General features: G+C 37.1%; 1 protein-coding gene across 1 annotated transcript in view; it reads right to left on the reverse strand.

The window, feature by feature from the left end:
- Tex11 (testis expressed 11) overlaps positions 1–26,058 on the reverse strand; it is a 277,802-nt gene that overhangs the window by 140,642 nt on the left and 111,102 nt on the right. Inside the window, exons 14-15 of the mRNA XM_059251477.1 lie at positions 25,121–25,206; positions 18,103–18,240 (exon numbers count right to left, since the gene is read on the reverse strand). Coding sequence (XP_059107460.1) covers positions 18,103–18,240; positions 25,121–25,206 — 224 coding nt within the window. The remainder of the gene's footprint in view (positions 1–18,102; positions 18,241–25,120; positions 25,207–26,058) is intronic.

A 26,058-nucleotide genomic window follows, 5' to 3' on the forward strand; every position in this document is an offset into this window, starting at 1 on the left:
GGAGAAGAGGTAGAGAAACTGCATCACTCAAAGAAAATGTAAAATACAAAAATGAAGTAGAAATAGAACATGCAGGAACTCTAGGACATTATAAAAAGGCCAAACCTATGAATGATAGATATAGAAGAAGGACAAGAAACCCAGGTCAAAGATGCAGGAAATATTTCCAACATAATTATAGAACAAAATTCCCCCAGCCTAAGGAAAGGGATGCTTAGAGGGGCATAGAGAACATCAAATAGATAGAACCAGAAATTCCCCATATCATATAATAATCAAGTCACTAAATGTTCAGAACAAAGAAAGGATACTAAAAGCAACAAGAGAGACCAAGTCACACATATAGAAAAACCCATCAGAATAACATTTGATTTCTCAATGGAAATTACGAAATCCAAAAGAGCCTGGAATAAGACACTCCAAATTCTAAAAGAACACAATAGGAAAACTAGACTACTGTTCCCAACAAAACTCATAGTTAAAAGAAAAAAAGTTTCCATGATACAAACAGCCTAACTGAGAAGGCAAGGCAAATATCATGATAGGCTCCAAATAACTAAGTTAAGAATTAGGTCTCAGTTTCTGTTTCTTGAAACTGAGCAAGCCATTTCTGGGGAAGCCATGAACAAAGGACAATCAATCTTCAACACCCCTGACAGCAGGGACAAGGGAGATAGCAAGCACATACCAAGCCTGGGCCACTGGGCCAGCCCTCACAGTCAGTAGCTCAAAGTAATAACCAAATAAGAACAGAGCCTGGGACTTGTCCAGACTTGCCCTCAAATGGGAAAACTACAGCCCTAGCCAACCCCTACTAGCCCTAACCAATCAGGAATGTACTAATATGATTGCCAGACATGTAAGAGTCTGAGACGACCTAACTGTCCCTGAAACTCCCCTTAGTTGTGCTTAAAAGGAGCCTGTGATCTTCTCTCGAGGTCACCATTTTGCCTTTGTATAAGATGTGTGGCCCCAGTACGCAGGTACCTTTATTCTCAAGATAATAAATGTTCTTGTTGATTGCATTAAGTGAATGATGGTCTTTTGCAGGACTTCTCCAGGACCCTAATGTGGTGATATTTTATTTGTGCTCTAAAAAATAAAGCTTGCCTGGGGATTAGAGGATAAAGCCAGCCACTATATTAAACATTGAGTCGGGCAGTGGTAGCATACATACACCTTTAATCCTAGCATTCGGGAGGCAGAGATTCATCTCTGTGAGTTCAAGGTCACACTGGGAACAGAGCCAGATATGGTGGCGCATGCCTTTAATCCCAGCACTAGTTAACCACAGAGGTCTGGAGGTCTGTATAGACAGACAGGAAGTGATAGAGTTTGGCAGAAAGAGGAAGTGATGTAGCTGGGGGGAGAGAGGAAGTAAGATGGCAGGGCACAAAAAAGTATATAAGGCATGAGTATACAGGAAGTAGCTCTCTCTTGGGCTGAGGATTTCCTAGTGGTAAGAACTTGTGGCTGACTTGTTCTAATCATCTGATCTCTCAGCTTTCACCCCAATATCTGGCTCCAGGTCTTTTATTAATAAGATCTTTTAGCAATTGATGTTATACCCTAACACTAATAAATTCATATAAAACAACAACAACAAAAATCCCCACTAACAGAAGCAATACTTTGAACTGAAGAGAGGAATAAGCATAGCCAAGAGATTCTAGAAAGAAAACAAAGCTATAACAATGAAATACAAAGTACAACTAAGAATACAAACCAGAACAATAAATAAATAAAACACATCAAAAGGACTACCATATACAAACACCTTTCAATAACTCTAAATATCAATGGGCCCAACTCTACAATCAAATGACACAAGCAAGCTCAATGAATTAAAAAAAGAAAATACACATATCTGTTGCCTACAAGAAACTCAGATTTAGGTACCAACTTAAAGTGAAATTATAGAAAAAAGTATTCCAATCAAATGGGGTCAAAAAGAAAGCAGGCATTGCTATCCTAATATCTGACAAATTAGACATCAAATTAAAACTAATCAGAAGAGACAATGGAGGGCACTTCATTCTAATCAAGAGATTAATTAATCAGGGAAATATCACAATACTGAACACATATGTACCAAAATTTGGTACACCCAATTTCATAAAAAGCATACTACTTGAATTAAAGACAGATTAACACAAAACTGTAGCATGAATTTTAAAAGGTCTTATTAATAAAAAAAAAAAAACCTGGAGCTAGGTATTGGGGTGAATGCTGGAAGATCAGAGAAGCAGAACAAGCCACAGCCACCTCACCTTGCCAATTCCTCAGCTGATCCTGTTTCCTCCAACTGGAAGCCTTTGAGTCCTCATCCAAATAGATCTCAGCTGAACTGCTGCTCAAAAGCCTAAAAGCTTAACCAGGCTCTAGTTCCTGGTCCTCACGCCTTAAATACCTTTCTGCTTCCTGCCATCACTTCCTGGGATTAAAGGCATGAGTCACCAAGCCTAGCTGTTTCCAGTGTGGCTTTGAACTCACAGAGATCCACACAGATCTCTGCCTCTGGAATGCTAGGATTAAAGGTGTGTGTGCCACCATTTTCTGACCTCTATATCTAATGGCTGTTCTGTTCTCTGACCCCAGATAAGTTTATTAGGGTGCACAATATTTTGGGGAACACAATATCACCACACAAAACCAATAATTGTAGGTAATTTCAACACCCTATTTTCTCCAATAGATAGGTCGTCTGGGCAAAAAAAACAGAGAAACTTCAGAATTAAACAACACCCTATATCAAATAGCCTTAGCAAGTATCTACAGAATATTCCACCCAAGTGCTAAAAAATATAAACAATCTACACAGCAGCACCTGGAAATATTTCTAAAATAGACCATATCCCAGGACACAAAGCAAACATTAATAAATACAGAAAAATTGACAGCAAACAAACTCCAGTAAGTGTAATAATTCATAGAAACTAAACAACTCATTATGAAATGGTGAGTAGGTTAAATAAGAAATCAAGAAAGAAAGGAAAACATTCCTGGAATAAATAAAAATGCACCATGACTAAACCTCTTGGGTACATAAAAAGCAATACTAAGAGGGAAGTTTATAGCCTTAAGTGTCTACACTAAAAGATCAGGAAGAGAACAAATTAAATAACTTTATGATGCAACTCAGGAATTTGAGGAAAAAAGAAAAACCAAACCCAAATTAAGCAGATGGCAAGAAATAATAAAAATCAAAGCAGAAATTCGTGAAATAGAAACAAAGAAAATAATACAAAGAATCAATAAATCTAAGAGCTGGTTCTTGGTCCAACTAATCAGAAGAAAGGAACGATCCAAATTAACAGAATTAGAAATGAACAAGGAAACATTACAGCAAATAACAAAGAAATACAGAATATTAGAGGGGAATACTTTAGAAGCATTTGATCCAATAAGTTGGAAAATCTAAAAGAAATGGATTAATATTTTACTCATCCAATCTACCAAAGTTAAACTAAGAAGAGACCAACAACTTAACCATAGCCATAACAAAGGATATTGAAACCATAATAAAATGCCTCACATATGCACATAAACAAACACACAAACAGAATACTCTCCAGGTCCAGATCGAATCATAGCAGAATTCTACCAGACTTTGAAAGAAAAACTATAATCAATGTTTTTAAACTCTTCCAAAAATATAGAGAAATAGAAAAATGACACAAGAACTTGTTCTATGAAGTCAATATTACTCTAATAACCAAACCAGGTAAAGACTCAACAAAAACAAAGCTATGGACCAATACCTCTGATGAACATAGGTACAAGGATCCTCAATAAAGTACCACCAAACCTAATACTAGCACATATCAAGAAGATCATTCACCACAACCAATTTGACTTCATCCTGGAAATGTAAGGCTGGTATAACATACATAGTCAATAAATATAATAAATCATAAAAATATACTTAAAGACAAAAATCATAGGAAATGTCAATAGAAGTAGGAAAAGTTTGACAAAATCCAACATGCTTTTATGATAAAAGTCCTAAAGAGAGTATGACTGGAAGGAACACACCTCAACATAATGAAGGCTATATATGACAGACCCCACAAACAACTATATTAGTCAGGGTTCTCTAGAGAAAAAGAACTTATAGAATGAATATATATAATATACATGGAATTTATTAGAATGGCTTACAGGCTGTGGTCCAGTCTGTCAACAAAAGGTTCAAGAATCCAGTAGTCATCAGTCCACAAAGCTGGATGACTCACCTGGTCTTCAGTATATGTCAGAATCCCAAAGAAGTAGGCTCTAATGCCAGGGAAGGAAGAGCAAGAGTAAGCAGGCAGAGAGAAAGCAAGCTTCTTTCTTCCGTTCCATTATATAGACTGCCATCCATTATATAGACTGCCATTATGCAGGCTGCCAACAGAAGGTGTGGCCCAGATTAAAGGTGGATCTACCCACCTCAAAAGATCTGGATTAAAGGTGTGTCTTCCTACCTCAAAGATCCAAATTAGAAATGGGTCTTGCCACTTCGAATGATTTAATTAAGAAAAAAATCCCTCACAGGCCTGCCAAGCCATTTGGGTTTTACTTAATTCCAGATGTAGTCAAGTTGACAACCAAGAATAGTCATCACAAGTCCACCCTTTGTCAATTTGACACACAATCATATCTCCTTATATCATGCTTAATTTCCAAATTATAACAACAGCCAGGTAATAATTACACCTAACATGATATAACTACCCCATGTACAATCGTAAACACATTCTCTATTTAATCAGGTCATAATTATGCCTAATATGATATAACTATTCTTTGTATAACCTCAAACATTATAAATTTAGAACAGGTGGCAATGTCCCTTGAGGGACATTCTTTTAGTATCTCAAACTTAAATATAATATCCACTGATATTCTCTTAACTGATGTTACATTACAAGATAAAGAAATTGAGGGAAGAAAATACAAATATCTGTACAAACACATTCTTAACAAAATATGACAGAAACAGTCACATCATTTATAATCCTCATTTATGCAACTGGTCGTGTGGCCTTAGCTGGTATTTATAACTGGTTTCCTCTAGTACCCATTCTGTATTTCCTCCACCATCAACTGTTGGACCCTAAAGTTTAGGGTCTCAAGTGGGCACCCCAAGAACCCAGACTCCAGTCCAGTTGATGCAACAGCACAAGGAATTTATTGGCTTCTGTACAGAAGGGCAAATTCTGCTCGTAAGAGCAAGAGCTGCATCTTACTGCAGCCCCATGGGGGCTTTTAAAGGAAAAATCCACAAAAGCCCTAAGATTACAATTCCCATACAATTTCGTTTCACAAGAACATGTTCTGATCACAGAGTGGGTACAGTCACGTCCACATGTACATTCTTCCTGAAACCTCAAGGAGGGTATCAGGGCGGGAGTCGAATTTACACAAAGGTCACAGTGGTCCTTCCTGGAACATTTGCAACTATCCCAGTCACAGTTGAGCACATCTCTTAACAGAAATCTTTTTACATTGTTATATTGTTACAGGGGGTGATTGAGTAGTGGCTGAGTCAGGTGGCCCTTGGAACTAAATTTTTAGTTTCTCATTTCCTGGTGCTTGAAGTTTCTCTCTTCCTGGGGCTTGGGGGTGTAAGCCTGAAGGGCTAGGGTCTTTCATAACAAGCACCTCAGCAGGTCTTGGCTCTTTTCCTGGAGGACCCACCCATACCTTCATTCCTGAAGAGTCTGTGTCCTTGGTCATCTAACTGGATTAGGTTGTTGTAGTATCCCATTGACTTTAATCACTTGGTAGCACCAAGAGACACCACACATAATCTTTCTTACCTCCCTTGTGGAGAGGCAATCCAATTTTCTCATGGTAATCTGGATCAATCACCCTTTGTAACACTGTTATTCCTTTCTTAGCCTGTTGGCTTAAGGGCATCAGAAGCCCAAAGTGCTGGAGGGGGAATCCTGAGCTTCCAGTTCAATGGAATGTTTGTTGTGGCTCCTGGCAGGAACACTCCCCAACTCTGGAACCAAAAACTTCTAGGCCAACAGAACTTTAGGTCTTGGGAACAGGAAGCAGTAATTTTCCTCGTAGGTCACTAGGGGTGATAGTAAGTGAAATTACTCCCTTTTCCACCCCTTAATTCTCAGACCCATGATCCTGGCTATGGGGGAAAACATAATACATATTGGATGCTGATTCTGGAGAACCCTGCCCCAGCCCTCCAGGCAGCTGCCACCTAATTGGTACTATAACTGTGTCTTCAAAAAGCCATTCCATCTTTCTATCAGGCCAGCTGCTTCAGGATGGTAGGGAACATGGTAAGACCAGTGGAGTCTCATGATCATGTGCTGTCACACTTCTCTGGCTGTGAAGTGAGTTCCTTCAGTTTCGTATAGAATATCATGACAGTGGACAAGACAATCTGTAAATCCACAGGTGGTGATTTTGGTAGAAGTATTATGTGCAGGAAAGGCAAATCCATAACCAGCAAAAATACTCCAGTGAGGACAAAGCATTGTCCTTTTCATGGAAGAAGTGGTCCAATGTGATCAACCTGCCACCAGATCACTGGCTGGTCACCCTGGGGAATGGTGTCATATCTATGACTCAGTATTGATCTATACTGTTGGCATATCTGGCACTCACAGCAGCTGGCACTCACCAGTCAGCCTTGGTGAGTGGAAGTCCATGTTGGTGAGCCCATGCACAACCCCCATCTCTGCCACCATGGCCACTTTGTTCATGGGCCCATTGGGCAATGACGGGAATGGCTGAGGAGAGAGAGACTGAATGTCCACAGAATGGGTCATCCTATCTACTTGATTACTGAACTCCTCCTCAGCTGAAGTCACCTTTTGGTAAGCATTTACATGGGACACAAGTATCTTCATATCCTTCAACCATTTGGAGAGATCTATCCACATACTTCCCCGGATATCTTTCTCACCAATTTTCCAGTCATGCTCCTTCCAAGTCCCTGATCATCCATCCCACAGTTCTGTGAATAATCACACATCTGGCCATTTCTCCTTCTAAACAAAATGCATGACCCTGTATACTAACTGAAGTTCTGCCCACTGTGAAGATTTCCTTTGGTGGTATCTTTCGGGGTTGTCCCAGAAAGGGGTTGTAATGCTGCAGCTGTCCACTTCTGGGTGGTGCCTGCATGTTATTCAGGACCATCAGTAAACCAGGCCCTAGTCTTCTCTTCCTCAGTCAACCAATCACATGGCACACCCCATGAGACTATAGGTGCACGCCTGGAAGCAGACAGCATTGTAACAGAAGAAACCATAGGCATTTGGGCAACTTCTTCGTGTAGCTTGCTTATGCCTTCAGGACCTGCTTGGGCCAGGACACGTATACCACTTCCATTTGATAATGAAGTGCTGCTGTGCATGATCTACTTTATGACTTGGTGGGTCAGATAACACCCAGCTCATGATGGCAGCTCAGGTATCATGATAAATTGGTGGTCCCTTGTCAAATATTCAGTTTCCACTAAGGCCATTAACAGTCCAAGAGCTGTCTTTCAAAGGGAGAATCATTGTCTACAAATAATGGTAGAGCCTTACTCCAAAAATCCCAAAGATCTCTTCTGTGATTCACCTTTGCCAAAGGCTCCAAACAGCATCCCTATCTGCCACTGACACCTCAAGTACCATAGAGTCTGCTGGGTCATATGGTTCAAGTGTTAGAGCAGCCTGCATAGCAGCCTGGACCTGTTAAAGAGCCTTCTCCCGATCCAGACCCCATTCCAAACTAGCAGCTTTCTGAGTCATTTTGTGTAGGGGCTAGAGCAACACACCCAAGTGAGGAATGAGCTGTCTCCAGAATCCAAATAGACCAACTGAATGTGCTTCTTTCTTAGTGGTGGGAGGGGCTGGGTACAATAACTTATCCTTCATCTTAGAAGGAATATCTCTGCATGCCCCACACCACTGGACTTCTAAAAACTTCACTGAGTTAGAAGGCCCTTGAGTTTTAGTTGGATTTATTTCCCATCCTCTGATACACGTATTGTTACCAACAAGTCTATAGTGGTTGCTACCTCCTGCCTACTTGGTCCAATCAGCATAATGTCATCAATATAGTGCAGCATTGTGATATTTCATGGAAGAGACAGACAATCAAGATCCTATCTAACAAGTTATAACACAGTTTGGAGAGTTAATATACCTTGAGTTAAAACTGTAAAGGTATACTGCTAGCCTTGCCAACTGAAAGCAAATTGCTTCTGGTGGTCCTTATGAGCAGGTACTGAGAAAAAGGCATTTGCTAGATTAATAGCTGCATACCATGTACCAGGAGACATGTTAATCTGCTCAAGTAAGGACACCACATATGGTACAGCAGCTGCAATCAGACTTACTACCTGATGGAGCTTTGATAGTCAACTGTCATTCTCTATAATCCATCTGTCTTCTGCACTGGCCAGATAGGAAAGTTAAAGGGAGATTTGGTGGGAACTACCACCCCTGCATCTAAGTCCTTGATGGTAGCACTAATTTCTGCAATTCATCCAGAGATGTGATACTGGTTTTGGTTCACTGTTTTCCTTGGCAGAGGCAATTCTAAAGGCTTCCATTTAGCCTTTCCAACCATAATAGCCCTTACTCTACAGGTCAGGGAACCAATGTGAGAATTATGACAATTTCTAAGTATATCTGTGGTGGTTTCTAAGAAAACAGCCCTCAAAGGGAATGGCACTATTAGGAGGTGTGGCCTTGTTAGAGCAGATGTTGTCTTGTTGGAAGAACTGTGTTACTGTGGAGGTGGGCTTTGAGGTCTCATATATGCTCAAGCCACGCCCAATGAGACAGACTACTTCCTGTTGCATGAGTAAGATATAGAACTCTCAGCTACTTCTCCAGTGTCTGTCTACACACTATCATGTCCCATCCTGATGATAATGGACTGAACCTCTGAAATGTAAGCCATTCCAATTAAATGTTTTTACTTTATAAGAGTTGCTGTGGTCATGGTGTCTCTTCACAGCAATAGAAACTCTAACTAAGACAATATCTATCTCAATTATTCATTCTGGGACTGGGGAAGTAACCAAAGGATGAGTTTGAGGACCCACTGTACCTACTATGAGTCAGACTTCATCCAAAACTCCATTAATCACCTGACTTTCATAATCCCTTACTTTAACTGGAGGCCTACAATGTTTTTTTGGGTCGCCTGAATCAGCATACAATAGACCCCATAAAACCTGATAATTTCCTTTCCCCCAGTGTACAGATACCCTTGTACAAGGTCGTAGGTCCTCTGGGGAAGGTCTGGAGAAGGGCTAATGGTAAAACTCTCATGTATTTTATCAAGGTCCTTCCTCAGGGGGACCCAGCCATCCTGTCATTCAAAGGGTTCTGGGTCTGCCAACCGGCTGAAGTCTAGAAATTGGTTCATAGGCTGAGATTCCCTTTTGCCACAATCCAATGGACCCTTTCTTTCATTTTTTTGAGAATTTTCCCACTTGTACAGATCAAACAAATATTCAGTAGGCTTATTATCTATTTAATGCCTGGAAATACCATGACAGATTAGCCAGTATCAAAGGTCCACAGGAGTCATGGCACCATAAAATTTTCTTTGCCTGTGCTGAACATTACATGGCAGTCATTGTGGACATTACTTTGTGCTGCCCATTACGATAACTACGATCACCTTGCCTTTGCAGATTCAGTGCTGTTACCTCGCTGCCCTTGCTACTTCTTGGTCCAATTAAATCCACGGCATTTAATTATCCCTTTAATTCATCCAACTGAGCAGCAGCGTCTCCAATCCTAAGGTCTGTCACAAAGAAAAGGGAAACAACAAAACTCTTCACATGTGCCGGTGCCCCTCTCACTATTTTGTGTCATATAGGATTAGTGACGGGCATGTCTTCTGGGCCTTCCCATTGTGGAGGATTCGGTTTTCCACAGCACATCCACTCTAGCATTGTGATTTCCCTGAGCCTTAAAATTCGTTCATCAGCACTAAGCTAAGGGATATGAGACATGCCCATCTCCTTTCCAGTAAGCCATCATCTGACAAATGCTGCAGCCAACCATTCAAACAAACTTTTGACACCTTTGTTAAACTGTGTGAGCTTCCCTGTTAAACCTGGCATCTCCATTCAGTGGGCCCATACAAATAAACACTTTTATGCTTATGTTCCTTACCATTATCCCACACCCTTAAAATCCATTCCATGAACTACACTTTCAATCTCCCCTCTAGAAGCCTGCTTAGCCTTAAGTCTTGCCATAGGTCTAGAGGCAACTATTGGTGGGTCCTAAGGGACATAAGTAAAAGTCATTGCTGGTTTAGCAGACAATGAAGGTTTAATTTCCTCAGTCAAAGGTGGGAAAGGCACTATTTCAGGGGTTGGGATGGGAGAGCATCTGCTGAGGGTGGAGAGACTACTTCCTAAACCCTTAAGAATCTGAGGGTTCAATGTTCTCAGCCTCAATAAGATCATCCCACACATCCCCATCCCAAGTTGCAGGATCCCACTCTTTATGAACTAATGCCCTTACCTTAACCACCAACACCCTCCAAGGCTGGGTTCTGAACTTTCACTGGAATTCAATCAACATTATAATGAGTACTTGGTTTGATTTTCCATAACTTGAGTCCTGTGGCTACTGGAGAGAAGATTTTCTCCCATGGCGCACTTAGAAACTTGTAGACTATTTTTACACATCTGGAGCTGGTCAATTTTATCATTGTTTGCCTTCACTGTATTCTGAGATGCTAGAAGTTGGTTAATTTTATCACACAGAGATCCAAAAAATTCCACTAGAAACTATCAACAATTTCACCAACCTGGCAGGGTACAGAAACAACTTTCAAAACTCAGTAGCCTTTCCATACACCAACAACAAACACACTGAGAAAGAGATCATGGGCACACTCCCAGTTACAATAGCATCAAAGCCAATCAAATATCCTGGAATAAACCTAACTAAAGAGGTGAAAGACGTCTACAGTGAATACTCCAAATCTTAAAAGAAAGAGATTGAGAAAGACACTAGAAAATGGAAAGACACATCATATTCATGGATTAGCAGAATTAATAATTTGAAAATGACCATCCTACAAAAGCAATTTACAGATTCAATGCAATCTGAATCAAAATACCCACAATATTCTTCACAGAAATAGGAAAAAAATCCTAAAGTTCATATGGAACCAGAAAAGATCACAGATATCCAAAGCAATCCTGAGCAAAAATAGTAACACTGGAAAGATTGCTATTCCTGACTTCAAGGATACATAATAGAGCTGTAGTAACAAAAACCATATGGTACTTGCACAAAAACAGAGGCAGACCAATGGAATAAAACAGAAGACCCAAACTTGAGTACTTGAAATTACAGTCAACTATTACCTGACAAAGAGGCAAAAAAAAAAAAAAATTCATGACTGTTACTTGACAAAGAGGAAAAATAAAACCATGCACAGGAGAAAATACAGGGACTTCAACAAACGGTGCTGGGAAAGCTGGATGTTCACATGCAGAAGAAGGAAATTAAGGCCAACATCAGCACTTGGAACCTCATAAAACTGAAAAGCTTTTGTACAGTTAAGGAAACAATCATTCAAACAAAAAAGAAATCAAGACAATGGGAGAGAATCTTTCTTTGTTGGACTACCTGGACCACATTCTATAAGCCATTCTATTAAGTCCACTAGTATGTATGTATGCACGTGTGTATATATATATATATGTATATATGTAATATATGTATATATGTATAGTGTGTGTGTATCTGTACTATCAGTTCTGTTCCTTTAGATAGTCCTGACTAATACAATTACCATATAATCCAACATTCCTTCATTGGGTTATTATCCATAAAAACTAAAATTAGAATCTCAACTGTCTGTATTTTTTTTGTTCATTCAAAGGACTGTTCAATAATAACAAAGACATATGGGCAACATAAATGTCCATTAATGGATAAATAGGTAAAGAAATGTGTGCATGCAATGAAATATTATTCAGTCTTAATAGAAATTCTGCAATGTGTCATAACAGGGATAAACTCTGAAGATATTGTACTCGCCGAAATAACACAGTCATAGATAAATAATGTATGATTCTACTTCTTTGCAATATCTAAAATAGTCAAATTCATAGAATTTAAGAGTAAAATAGTGATTTCCAGGGACTGGAGATTGGTGGAGAGTTACAAATTAATAACTATATAGTTATAGGTAAGCAAGATAGATGTTATCAAATTTTGTCATATAATACCATATTTGAAGTCAGCAATACTGTATTGTGCACAAAAATTAATTGAGGATAGGTTTCATTTTAAGTTTAATAAAATTAAAAAAAATACTATTTGGGTTTGGATCTTGTTTGAGGGTTTTTAAACTATTGATTAAATTACATTAATAGTTACTTATGGGACTGCTTATATATTCCTGATTCTTTTCTTATTCAGTGTAGCAAATTCTATTTTTTCTAGAGATGCACTAATGCATAAAGTTGTTCAAATACAAATATTCTCTTCGTATTTTTCATTTTCTTTCTCTCATTTTTATTCTTTGTTTGTCTTACTAGAAGTTTGCCCATTTTATTAGTTTTTTCAAAGAACATGGTTTTGGCTTTCTGGGTCCCTTCTACTATCTGTTTGCTCAATATATGGGAAATTTCTGCAGGTAAATAGTTTTCTTTTAAAATGCTCTTTGGATATATCTTACACTTGTTTTAGTAATTTCTAGAGATGGAATATTTGCTTTTACATTTATACTTTTCTTAAAATATATTTATGTGAAACATTTAACACATTTCTCACTAAATGCTACCTCAGCACTAGCCTACAATATTTTAAGTAAAATTGCATTTGCATACAGCATCTATAAATAAAAACACATATTGTCAGTACAAAACCAATTAAGTTATCACACAGTGACCAAAACTACATAACCACTATCAATATTGAGAGATTTACAATACCAACCTCCTTGAATATGTCTTGCCTAGGCATAAATTTTGATATACAGTAGAATGGATAATTTATAGGAAACTCTAAGAAGGACAAATTTTAACCAATAGTGATAGAAGACATATAACTCACTATTTGGACCTGGGAATTGAGATGGGGATTAATTAGAAAGGAAAGTAGTAAAATGTTTTACATAATGCATTTTCTAGATATTCCATATCCAGATTGTTATAGTGGGTACACTGGGGTATATATTTGCCAAAATTATTTAATTAGATAATAAAGTGAGTACATTTCAATATTTAAATTATATTTCAGCAGTTATTTCTTCACAAACATAGCAATCATTTGAGATCTCTTTAGTTCTAAAATTTAAAAATCTACATAGTCCTCCACAGTCTTCTTTGACCATAGTAGAATTCATTAAATTATATTATCAGAATCAAAGTTGTTAAATTATATTAACAAACTAGAATTTATTAAATTATATTATAAGAACCATAGAGTTGAGAGAGACCTGATGTTTGAAATTCTTCTGATGTGAATATCCTCAATAACATTAAGATGAAGTGGCCAATCTTTCTGTATTTAAATACCTTCAAGAAGAGGGAGTTCATTATATCTTTAAAAAAAAAACTAAATTTTGGACAAGTCTAATTGTCAGATAGGATCCTCTTGTGATGATTGAAAATTTCATTCATAGGTTTTACCCATGGAAACAAGCATTGCATAAATGTTTTCTCACTGGTAGCCACACAGATATTGGAAGAACTATACTGTTTATGCCCTAAGTCTTCCTTTTTCAAGTTTAAACTCCATACTGCCTTTTAACTAGTCATAAAATGAGTTGCCTTTAGTGTTTTCATCGTTCTTGAATGCCTTCCTCTTGGCACACTAGAGCTTGTCAATATCTTTCTTTAAAATTATTCTCCAATACAATATTATGCTTCAGATATGCTCTAACTGGAGCCAAAGAGAGAATGTGTTCACTTTATCCTTCTATACATTATAGAGTCACCCTCAGTATCTGTGGAAGATTGGTTCAAGGGCTCCCTACTTCCTTTCAGATACCAAAATCTGTGGATTCTCAAGTTCCTTGCTTATACATAACCTATACATAGCCTCCTATTTCAAATCATCTCTAGATTACTTCAAATACCTACTACAATGAAATGCTATGTAAGCAGTTACTTCACCATATTATATAACAAATAATTAAAAAATAGTCTGTACAAGTCCAGTGCAAATCCGATTTTGTTTTCTGAGTGTTTTTGATCTGCACTTGGTTACATTCAGAGATGGAGAATGCACAGATACAAAAAAGCTGACTGTGTTTCTATTGATTCAATCTAACTTAAGTGAGCTTTCTTCACATTGGCTTTTGTTTAGTTCACAGACAACAAAAAGCCCCAAGTGATGCACATGTGCTTCTGTTAAAACCTCATTTCATCCATTCCTTTATATTACAGCTGGCTTTGGGGATTCAGCACAAGACGTTTTGTTGTTTCCTGTTTATCCCCATCTTTTAAGAATGGCTTCTTTATTTCAGCATACCAAGGTTCCTTTGGATATGACTGTCTTCTAACATATCAGTTGCCCTTTTAAGCTTTGGGTTATATGTTACATTCAATGAATAGTTACAAATAGTCCTTATCTTCATATTCTTATTGTAATTCCATATGATATTCCATATTATTTGATACTTAATTTATAACTCTCTTTTGTTACTTTATAATTATATTATACATGTAAATCTTGTCTCTGAAATAATATTTTAAAACCTATCTATACAAGGGAGTAAGGTATATCTTCTACTTATTCTATAGTACCATTTACAGGGTAAGCATTCAACAATTACTTGTTGACTTGAAACCTTAAGTTGGGTGTTTATTACAGTATTAACTTCATCAGCTGAGCCAAAATTAATCTTCACCTCATATTTCATTAAGTATTTTCATTTACACCCATACAGATGTATCTGAAGGGAAGGCAATAAAATCATTACAAAATCCTTCAAAATCACTGAGCTAATGAAGTACAAACAGAAGCCACAGTGCCATCTAGTGAATACCACTAGATTAGGTGCAGTGACCACAAGCTCCTTTTCAGCCCTGTAATGGAAGGGTATGATATTTAGAGCTTTATATAGTCGGTAGAAACAATATGTAACTAGAACATGAAAGATAAATATTCAGTAAGCAGTCCTATCTTTGTAGCTGCTTTAATTCTTACAGCCATTTTGTGATCATATAACATTGCCCTTTCCTGCTCAGGTTTTCTTCTTAGTACTTATCACTATTTAATTAGCAGAGATCAACAAACTACAGTCTTTGGCAAACTCTGAAACACCTTCTGTTTTTGCAAAGTCCATAGACTAAGAATAGTTTTATTGGTATTAGATGGCTGAAATGAATCAAAAGGCAAATATTTCATGCCACAAGAAAATCAAATGAAACTCAAACTTTAGTATTCCTAAATATAAAAGTTTCCTTAGAGCACACTATGGGCACTTGTTTACATATTATCTATGGCAGTGTTAGTTATAAGAGCAGAGCTGAGTGTTGCATCAGAGACCATGTGACTTGAAAAATCTTAAGTATTTGCTGTGTGGCTCTTTACACAAAAACTGCTGACATCTATAACATATAATACTGTAAAAAATGATCTTTCCAGATGAAATAAAAACTCAGGGTCAGGATATTTTTATCCTATTTGTTCATTATTGTATTCTCAATACCAACACTACTTAACATGTAGTACTCAGTAAATACTTTTAAATCGATAAGTACTAAAAAATATACATAGTTCTTTTGGGTTAGAAGGTTTGGCAATAAAAAAGGGGACAGAGGAACTCAATGGTGAAGAGAACTGAAAAATGAAGGATTTATTTTAATAAACAACACTTCCAAATAATTATAATGAAAGGAGACAGAAATAGTAGAGAAATATTTATGAACTAGAATTGAGATGTGCAGAGAAAAAGTACTTCTTTCTCTGAAATAAGAGAGAAGATAGGATGGGTAAAGAGGAGAAATTTTGATGAAGTTCAGGTCAGTGGCTACAAGCTCAACAAATCACATATGGAGACCTTTTGCTAAGAGAAATGAGATTTTGTAGCAATTAAGGACAAAAAAGTTTTAGAATTACGACTGTGGGGAATATGAAAGAAGGACAACAGTATTATTGACTACTTAGCTAAATAAAACACAAAATTTTAGCAGATACAATAAATGTAGTTTCCTAAAATTTCTCAGCAATGTTCATACTGCTCAAATGAAGCAATCAAAATGGCAGACAATGAAATTAGCAAAGTTAGACAATGGCAAGATGGGAATAGCAAAACACTGATGGACTGGCTTTTTCCTCCCTCTACATAGGAAAGTATTCTTTACATGTGCAAAGTATCGAAACAGTGTCTGCTAGGAAGACAGGAAGGATGAAGTGAGAAATATGCCAAATAACAACAAGGTTACCTTGAACATTTCAAAATAACCTTTGGCTTCCTCACCCAGCTGGCTTTAAATGACACAGTTGCAAGTGGAGTATGTGCTATTAAAACATACTGGTTTCCTGCACGCCTATTTTCTCCTTACTGCTAACAACATTTGAACTCCAATTTTAGGTTCAGTTCTGCACTAACTCAAGAACCAATCCTGTCATTAGTCAGAGATGTTAAGAAGTACTGCTTCATGCTATGGATGTGCTTCAGTAGCAGGCCATTTTCTTAGTGTATGTGAAGCCCTGAGCTCAAACTCTAGTACCATACAAAAAATTGTTTCTTGTAGAGCAAGACTGGATCTAGTCAATTTGTATTGCCCTTCTTGTAATTTTTTAGATGGCTCTAAGCTGTGTCAAGTTTACAGTTAATGCTAACATTTTTCTATTCTTAATCTCCACAAAACCTTTATTTTAGCAAAAGGCATTGATGTGTGATTTTCTGAGCTTGTAGCCACTGACATGAACTTCATCTGTTTTTCTCCTCTTCATCCATCATGTAAATATCATTTCAAAGATAGATTATGACAGTTAACTTTGGTTGTCAACTTGACTGGATCTAGAATTAACTAAGAGACATTGGTCTGGGCAGATCTGTAACAGTATTTTCTGGAAGGATAAGTTAGGGAAGAGGATCCCCCACCCACAGAGTTTACAGCAGTGCCTCCTGGCCACAGTCCAGATAGAAGACGGTCCAAAGGTATAGCTTTTTGCTTCTTGATGATGAATGCTTCTACTCTGCTGCTATTACCACTGGTACTGCCAGTGCTGCAGCCATCCTTCAGTGACATCAGAAGCCAGCTTCTTCAGCCTGACAATGGGGACTGAAGACAAGTGGTTCTTCAGAAATCTTTTAGGCCTTAAGCATCAGATTGGGACTGCTGAGGCACCCAAGCTCATATACTGAGCAGGTACCAGAATCCCAGTCTCCAAAATGAAAACAGCCATTGTTGAACGTATTCATTCTACTAGTTCTGTTCTTCTAGAGAAACTTGATAATACATAGACCTTCAAAAATCTACCAAATCACTACCCTTATTCATATATTTCCCCTGAAATTTAACAGTAAAACTTAAAAGACAACAAAAATTTTCATATTCCATTTAGTCCATACTGTCCTTCTCATTTTTTGTTCTTCTAAGAACCAATAACCCAGATTATGTGCACATTGTGTCAAGTTCAAAGGAAGAAATGCCCCCACATGCTATTAGAAATACAAAGGGCTCTGTCATTCACAAAACCTTTTTCATTTTGTAGCTTCTATATTTTTTCCTAATGGGGAGTTATGCACAGAACTGTTTTTGAGTGGTTATAAATACAAGGTAATAACCTAAAAGTAAAAGATTAGCTTCTTCATGCAAGCATCTGCTCTCAATGACGTTTAGCAAAAATGTAGACCTTCCCATTTTAGTCCGTTTTAAAGGACTATGTAGCAGATGGCTAGTAGCACATAGCCTTTCAGAATATGGTAAAAGGGTAAGAAGAGTAAGGAGAGGATTAATAGTTCCAATTACTCTCTCCTTCAGAAAGGTCTGCTTCATGTTTGCAGTATACACATCAAGAAGCTGTCAATTTGACTTTACTCATGTACAAGGGCACTCTCAGCCATCATAAGGAGCTATGTACCTATGTGCCACTGCACAGAATATCTGCTGCCTCTGAAAACAGAATAGGTAAATGAAAGTACCTTATCAAGTTGTTTCAAATGTAAGTAACAGGAAGCCATGTTCCTCTTCAGCTTGACCAAATCCAGATCCTCTTGATCACATTCATACAACTTCAGAGAATAATGGTACCAGTGTAAAGCATCAGTGTAATTTTGTACCTAAAGTTAAAAAACAATAAAATCATGTATCTCCAAAATTCACTCTAAATTTCCCCACTACCCTCTACAGCCGACAAATTGTCACAGATTTCATTTTTTAGACAACCAAAACAATACCTACTTAGTTGAGTTCTAAGTTTCTTCTCTTACTCTGTTTTTACTTTTGTTCCCTTCCCTACACTTTCCAAAGTTCAGAGGAGGTGCACTGCAGGGGCAGAACAGATGCTGAGCATGCACAAGGCCATGGGTTCATTCCCCACACCAAAGAGATAGAAGTTATTTATTACACTCAAAACATGAAGAGTCGAAAAAGTGCTCCCCAACCTCTAGAAAATCGAAAAGCCATTTTAAAAGCTACCAAAAGAACAATGATAAAAATCTTTAAAGACAGCATCCATAAATCACCATGCTAATATATATACCTTCATTTTTCTATATAACATTTTAACTTTATCTTTTATATAAAGTGTGGTTATCATAGTTTATATACAATTTCATATTTTATTCTTTCCATTTAATCTTATTTTGTACATATTAATCTATATTATTATTTTTTTCAATTGCTAATTTTAAAGGAAATATTTAATCAAATTAATGAGTTATTTTTGTAGCTTCATATTTTGCTGAATTTCCAGGGTTTTCACTATTAAAATTAATGTAACTGTATTCTTGTACAAAAATAATTTGTTACTGTCAATTTCTCAATTGTAAGAAACTATTAGGAACAATAGAAATAGTCTAATTAATTATTTCAATCTAATACAACAAATTATTTATAAACATTATGTAAGGTAAATGAGTCCCTTGTACCCTGTTAAGAGGCTTCCTGTCTCTCAACTAATGATTAGAACGTCGAAGGAATAAAATGCCATTTTTAAGTAGAAACACTGGGAGGTAAAACACTGCCTTTGACTATTTGAACATATGATTACAGTCTTTATTATTGAATGTGAAAGTTTAAAAGTTAGCAAAATTGGGAAATGAGGGGGAAAACAGAATCAAAGGGAGAAAGGAGATGAATCTGACGTAATTTTCCACCTTCTCAGAACAGAAATAAAGAAGCCTTACTAAAAGAGAAAAGAGTGATGTTGGTCTGCAGCAATGAATTAGAAGCCCTGTATATGTCTCTATATGCTTCTACTTCTTTGTCTTGAATCTAACTTCTTGTTTTCTAATTTTTTCCTTTACCTTCAAATTCTTTCTATTCATCTTTAACTCACCTACAAAATCTACCACAACATATTTTGTAACATTGGCCTTGAACCCAGGGACCTCATGCTTGCCAGGTAATTTGGACTTTTTAGTCTGGCCTCTTCCATTCAACTAAATAGTTTCAAGATTTGTTCCTATTACTGCATGTATCAATAATTAATTTCCTTTTATTGCTAAGTAGTATTTCATTACATGGACATACCACAGATTGCTTATATATTCAGTTATTGATGGACATTTGGGTCGTTTTCAAATATTACAAGTCATGATGGCGAGTTTTTATGTCAACTTGACACAGGCTAGAGCTATTTTGGAAGTGGAAATCTTAATTGAGAAAATGCCTCTATTAGATTGGCCTGTGGGCAAGCCTGTGATGCATTTTCTTAATTGATGATTGATGTGGGTGGGCCCATTCCACAGACGGTAGTGCCAATCCTGAGTGGGTGGTCATGGATTACCACCCATTGAGCAAGCATGAGGAGTAAGCAGCAAGCAGCACTCTTTCATAGCCTCTGCATTGACTCTTACCTCCAAGTTCCTGCCATGACTTCCCTGGATGATGGGACACATGCAATAAGATGAAATAAACCCTTTCCTCCCCAAGATGCTTTTCAGTACAGTGTTTTATAACAGCAAGAGAAACACTAAGACAGAAATTGGTACCAGGCCATGGCGTATTGCCGTGATAGATCTGACCATGTTGTTTTGGGGAGGATTGTAGAAGGAGTTTGGAACTTCAGACTGGAAAAGCCATTGCATGTTCAGAGTTCAGTGGGCTGTTCTGTGGGAACCTGGAAGATAATGTTGAAGGAAGGATGATGGAGGCCTGGTTTCTGAAGTTCCAGAGGAAACTTTGAGAGTCCCTTAAAGACTCTACTGGGACCACTTGATATTTTGAATTAAAAATCAGTGGATGCTGGTCAGCTAGAGCTGAAGAATTCAGTGTAATTAAAAAGAGACCAACAGCCAGGTGGTGGTGGAGCATGCCTTTAATCCCAGCACTTGGGAGGCAGAGGCAGGTGGATCTCTGAGTTTGAGGCCAGCCTGGTCTACAGAGTGAGTTCCAGGACAGCCAGCACTACACAGAGAAACCTTGTCTCGATAAAACAAAAAAAAAAATTATTTCTGTGTGTATGTGAGTATCTGGGCAAGTATGTACGTGTGTGTGTGTGTGTGTGTGTGTGTGTGTGTGTGTGTGTGTGTGTGTGTAATCCAATTAAAAATGGGGTACAGATCTAAACAGAGAATTCTCAACAGATGAATCTCACATGGCCAAGAAGCACTTAAAGAAATGGTCAACATCCTTAGCCAACAAGGAAGTGCAAATCAAAACGACTCTGAGATTCCATCTCGCACCTGCCAGAATAACTGAGATAAAAAACACAAGTGACAGCTCATGCTGGAGAGGATGTGGAGCAAGGAGAATACACTTCCATTGCTGGTGGGAGTGCAAACTTGTACAGCCACTTTGGAAATCAATATGGCAGAAAATTGGGAATCAACCTACCTCAAGACCCAGATAACCACTCCTGGGCATATACCCAAAGGATGCTCTACCATACCACAAGGACACTCGCTCAACTATGTTCATAGCAGCTTTATTTGTAATAGCCAGAACCTGGAAACAACCTAGAAGCCCCTCAACCAAAGAATGGATAAAGAAAATGTGGTACATTTACACAATGGAGTATTACTCAGCTGTTAAAAACAATGATATCATGAAATTTGCTGGCAAATGGATGGAACTAGAAAAGATCATCCTAAGTGAGGTAACCCAGACCCAGAAAGACAAAACATGGTATGTACTCACTTATAAGTAGATATTAGCTATAAAGTAAAGGATAACCATGCTACAATCCACAGACCCAAAGAAGCTAAGTAACAAGGAAGGCTCAAGGGGAGACACATGAATCTCACTATGAAAGGGAAATAGAATAAACATCATAGGTGGACGGGAGCAGGGGATGTCTGGATGGGGGTTGTACATGGGAACAGGAGGGATCAGGTAGGGGTTGGATGGAGGGAAAGAGTACTGGGAAAGACAGCTAGAATTAGGGGCATCTCTGGGATGAGCTAGAAACCTAGTACAATGGAAACTCCTAGCTAAGACTCCTAGCAATGGGAGATATGAAGCTTCTGAATATCTTTAAGTCTTCATTTGGGTTTCATTTTTAAAGTTACTTTTAATCATGATAAAAATTAGTAACATGAAATTTGTCATCATAACTTTTGAAAAGAGAGAAACAAGATTTTGTTATGTATCCTTGAGTAAAATTTTTACTTTTCCTACCCTCCAAAACCCTATCTTAACTATTTTAAACTATGCAGGTCACTAGTGTCATGTGTATTCACCATATTATATAATCAATCTCCAAAACTTATCTTTTAAAATGTGAAATTCTAAGAACTGAAGGTATAATGCAGTCAGCATAAAAACAAAACTCTACATCCAGATCCCTCAGTCGTGAGTCTACCAGGTTGATCTCAGTCCGCGGGGGAGGCTTTGCCCTGGAGGAGGTGGGAATGGGGAGTGGGCTGGGGGGAAGGTAAGGGGGGTGGGAGGGGGGAGAACAAGGGAATCTGTGGCTGATATGTAGAACTGAACTGTATTGCAAAAAAAAAAAAAAAAACTCTATACTAATTCTACATGTACCGACCTCATCCCAAACCCCTAACAACCACCACTGTAGGTCACATCTCTATGAATGGGACTACTACTCTGTGTACCTCATTTAAGTGGAACTTAATACTATTTACTTGACTAGCTTACTTCACTCAGCATAATATTCTCAAGATTCTTCCACACTGTAGTATGTATCACAATTCTTTATCTTTTGCCAATTAAACTATTTAAAGAAACAATTCTAAGGTGTATTTTTTAAAAATACTGTATGTATTCATTGTACATTGTACTGTGTTACATAGAAACATTTTCATGCAAATATATTCTGTCCATTGAGAATTCAGAATTCTTTTCCAGGGTCATTAATATTCTAGTATATATGAGTATTTAATTTGATTGTCTATTCGTCTCTTGATGGAACCTGAGCTGTGGTCATCTTTCCTTAGTGTGCATAGTACTTCTAAGGACATGTATATACAAACATCTCAAGATCATGCTTTTAATTCTTTTAGATATATAACCAGAAGAGATTTCTTTGAATCATATGCCACTGAATTTTACTTACTGGAAGCTCCACACAGTTTTCAGCGGTGGCTACACAATTTTATATTCATGCCAACTGCTTTCATTTTTTTAAAAAAAATCGTGCCAGGTATAGAATTCTAAGTTGACAGATTTTTCTTCTACTATTTAAAAAACAAAAACAAACAAAATGTTGCTCTACTAGTCTAGTGAGCACTTGCTTGAAATGGTGTTATCTTTAATTTGTTCCTCTATATGTAGGGCATGATTTCTCTCTGATTGCTTTAAGATTATTTATTTAATGATGATTTTGAACAATTAGATTATTTAGTGTATCAACAAATTTTTCTTCATGTTTCTCATATTAAGATTTACTGTAGATTTAGAGTTTTATTAAGTTTTGAGTGTTTTTAGCCATTATTTCTTCAAATTCCAATTACCCATATATTAGATTACCTAAGGTTAACGATACTCTTAATTTTTAAGGTTTCTTTCTGTGTTTAACTTTGGACTGATTCTTTGCTATGACTTCAATTTCACCAATATTTTATTCTATAATGTTTATTTATTTCTATGAGTTGTATTTGGACATTTTCCTTTCTTACATGTTTAAATAACTTCTTATATGTATAGAATACAATTATAAGAACTATTTCAGCTAGGTATAGTGGCTCACACCTGTAATGCCAAACTTGGGAAGCTGAGGAAGGAAGATTGCCAATAATTTTGAGCCAGTTTAGGCTACACAATGAGTTCCAGGCCAGACTAGCTACAAAATGAGACTCAATCTCAAAACAAAGAGAAAGAGGGGAGTGAGGGGAGGGAGAGAAGGAGGGGAAGAGGCAAGGAAGGAGGGGGAGGGAGAGGGAAGTAGGGAGGCTAATGCTAACTTGATATCAGATCTTGGTTGGTTTCAACTGATTGTTTATGCTCCTCATTATAGGTTCTATTGCCCTAGTTCTTTGTAGGCTCAGTAATTTTTTACTGAATTTAAAATATTGTGACCTTCACCCTGTTGGGTGACGAACAGTGTTATATTCAATACATACTTTTAAACATGGCTCTGAAGCAATGAAGCTCCTTGGTATCAATTTGATCCTTTCATATATACTTACATGGTTTTTCTCTGGTTCTGGCCTTATTATGGGACTACCGTAGCAATAACTTTCTGAGATCTTTATCTAATTCTCCATGAACCAGAGGTTTTCCAGTCTGAGTGACAAGATAGGCTTATCCCCAGACCCATGTGAGTACTGTTCTTGTTTATATTTGAAGACAGCTACTCTGACTGGAGATAGTTTCATTCCATGTGTATGTTGTGACTAGAACTATCCAAAACACTAGAGCAGGAAGTTCTGATAACTAGGGTCTCTCTCCATTATACACTCATCTTCTGATACCCTTGTCTATGAACTCTAGCTCTTGGCCTCCACAGACTTTCCACTCCATCTCTTCAAATCAGAATGCCTGTCAAACCATAATTCAGTTCCCTTCCTCTGCTGTTGTCTGGAAACTCGTGGCAGTAAGCCAAATAGTTGAACTGCTTACTTTCTTATCTTCCACTGATCATTTGTCATTGTCTGATAGTCAATGCCATTAAACTGACCTTTTTCATGTATTTCAAGTATTTTCTTTGGTTTTTAGGGGGCAGAATTTGTGGTTTTGTTTTGCTTTTTTGAGACAGAATCTCACTATGTGGCCCAGTCAGGCCTAGAACTCTCAATGTTAGCCCAAACTGACTTCAAATCCCCCAGATATCCACCTGCCAACACCTCCTGAAAGCTGAGATAATGAGTATGAGTCCCCATGCCAGAGGCTTTGTCTTATATTTTGGGGAGGAGTGTTGTTTAAGCAGGGACACAAATTGGTCCTTGTTACTACATTTTGGTTGAAAACAGAAGTACTAAACAACCTGCATTTTTAAAAGAAAGTATATCCCATTTTATACACACAGGCATACACACGTACACAAATATTCAAATTTTTCTTAAATGATGTAATGAAGAGTGATTGATTGTACTTTGCTTTTAAAAACCAATTATCTGTAGTTTGAAATATTTCCACAGAAAACTAGGATTGTTGTATAATTTTTAAAGCTACTTTTAAATGCACCAATAGTTTTTAAGAGAATAACCACTACCATCCTGACTTTCTTGCCTTTCACACCAAATTACTTTCCTATCAATGATGTCATTTTCCTTTATGAAAGTTCACAATGGGGAGGAATCACATCTTACCATTTTTGAATAAATATTTGCACAATACCCACTGATATTCTGCATTTGAATATTTGATACATAGATGGTGTCTAAAAATAGAGACTAGTAAGGTATTATTACTTCATTGTTTTGTTTGCCTGTTTATTTGCTTATGTAGTACTGAGCACAGAATCTAGGGTCTCACAGATGCTACATAAGTGCTGTACCACTGAGCTGCTGGTCTCTGATTTTTATACTGAACAGTGTGTTTTGTTTGGTGCAGAGTAGAAAGAATACAATGAATGCAAATAGATTATTCCCAAACCTTAAAACTTCTGGCAGCTTTTCCCCACAGAATGTTGTGTAACCAATTTACTAAATCTCTTGTCAGTCGACTTCTTGTTTGGTGACCTAAAAATAAATTAAATAAATAAATAGATAGATAGATAGATAGATAAGTAAATAAATAAATAAAACCACACTCTGAAAAGAACCTATATCCATTGCACTAAACAGAGTGCTCAGTATTTTCATACTACACTTAATCTTGTAACTGTACTTAATCCTTAAGTAATGTCTATGAAAACAATCACACAGATTTCCACCTTCAATTTTAGGTATAATATGATTAGAGTTTGCTTGAATCACTGTAATTCTCCCAACAGTCTGTGATAGATTTCTAGCTCAGTCTCTTTTTAACTTACTTTTCATGTTCCAAATTAGATCATTATCCGGTGCCCTAGTAAGGTTATTGTGAATGAGCAGACAGCAATGTCAGAAATTATTAATAAGAACTGCTCATACTATTATGTACTGAAAAAGATCAGATCAAGTTGACAAGAAAGGCCAATTATACCTTAAAGCTTTTTAAAAGTACTTTAAGACCACGTTCACAGATAAACTTTATTCATTTAAATGGTAATTTGTACCTGATTATTTCTGATCTAGACATTTACAGGATTCAAATATATTAGCACATTAAGGTAAAGTTTAAACTGCAATAGAATTCTATACCCCTTTCTCATCTGCCCTTTTGGAGCAAAGCATCAATTTCCAAAAATGTCTTCATTAGAACACTAATACTCTCTGACTCACCAGTGGAGTCAGCAAATGTAGTTTGTTTCATGGCTTAAAAACACTTACGTAAGAGTAACAAGCTACTTAATATGTCTCCTAAGAAGATTATAATACTTAGATTATATGTGTAAACTCTAACTGAAATTTTCTGAAAATGAATTTTTCTGTAAAATCAACTTTTTTTAA

Source organism: Peromyscus eremicus, chromosome X (assembly GCF_949786415.1).
Source record: "Peromyscus eremicus chromosome X, PerEre_H2_v1, whole genome shotgun sequence".
In the NCBI taxonomy this organism is placed as follows: Eukaryota; Metazoa; Chordata; class Mammalia; order Rodentia; family Cricetidae; genus Peromyscus; species Peromyscus eremicus.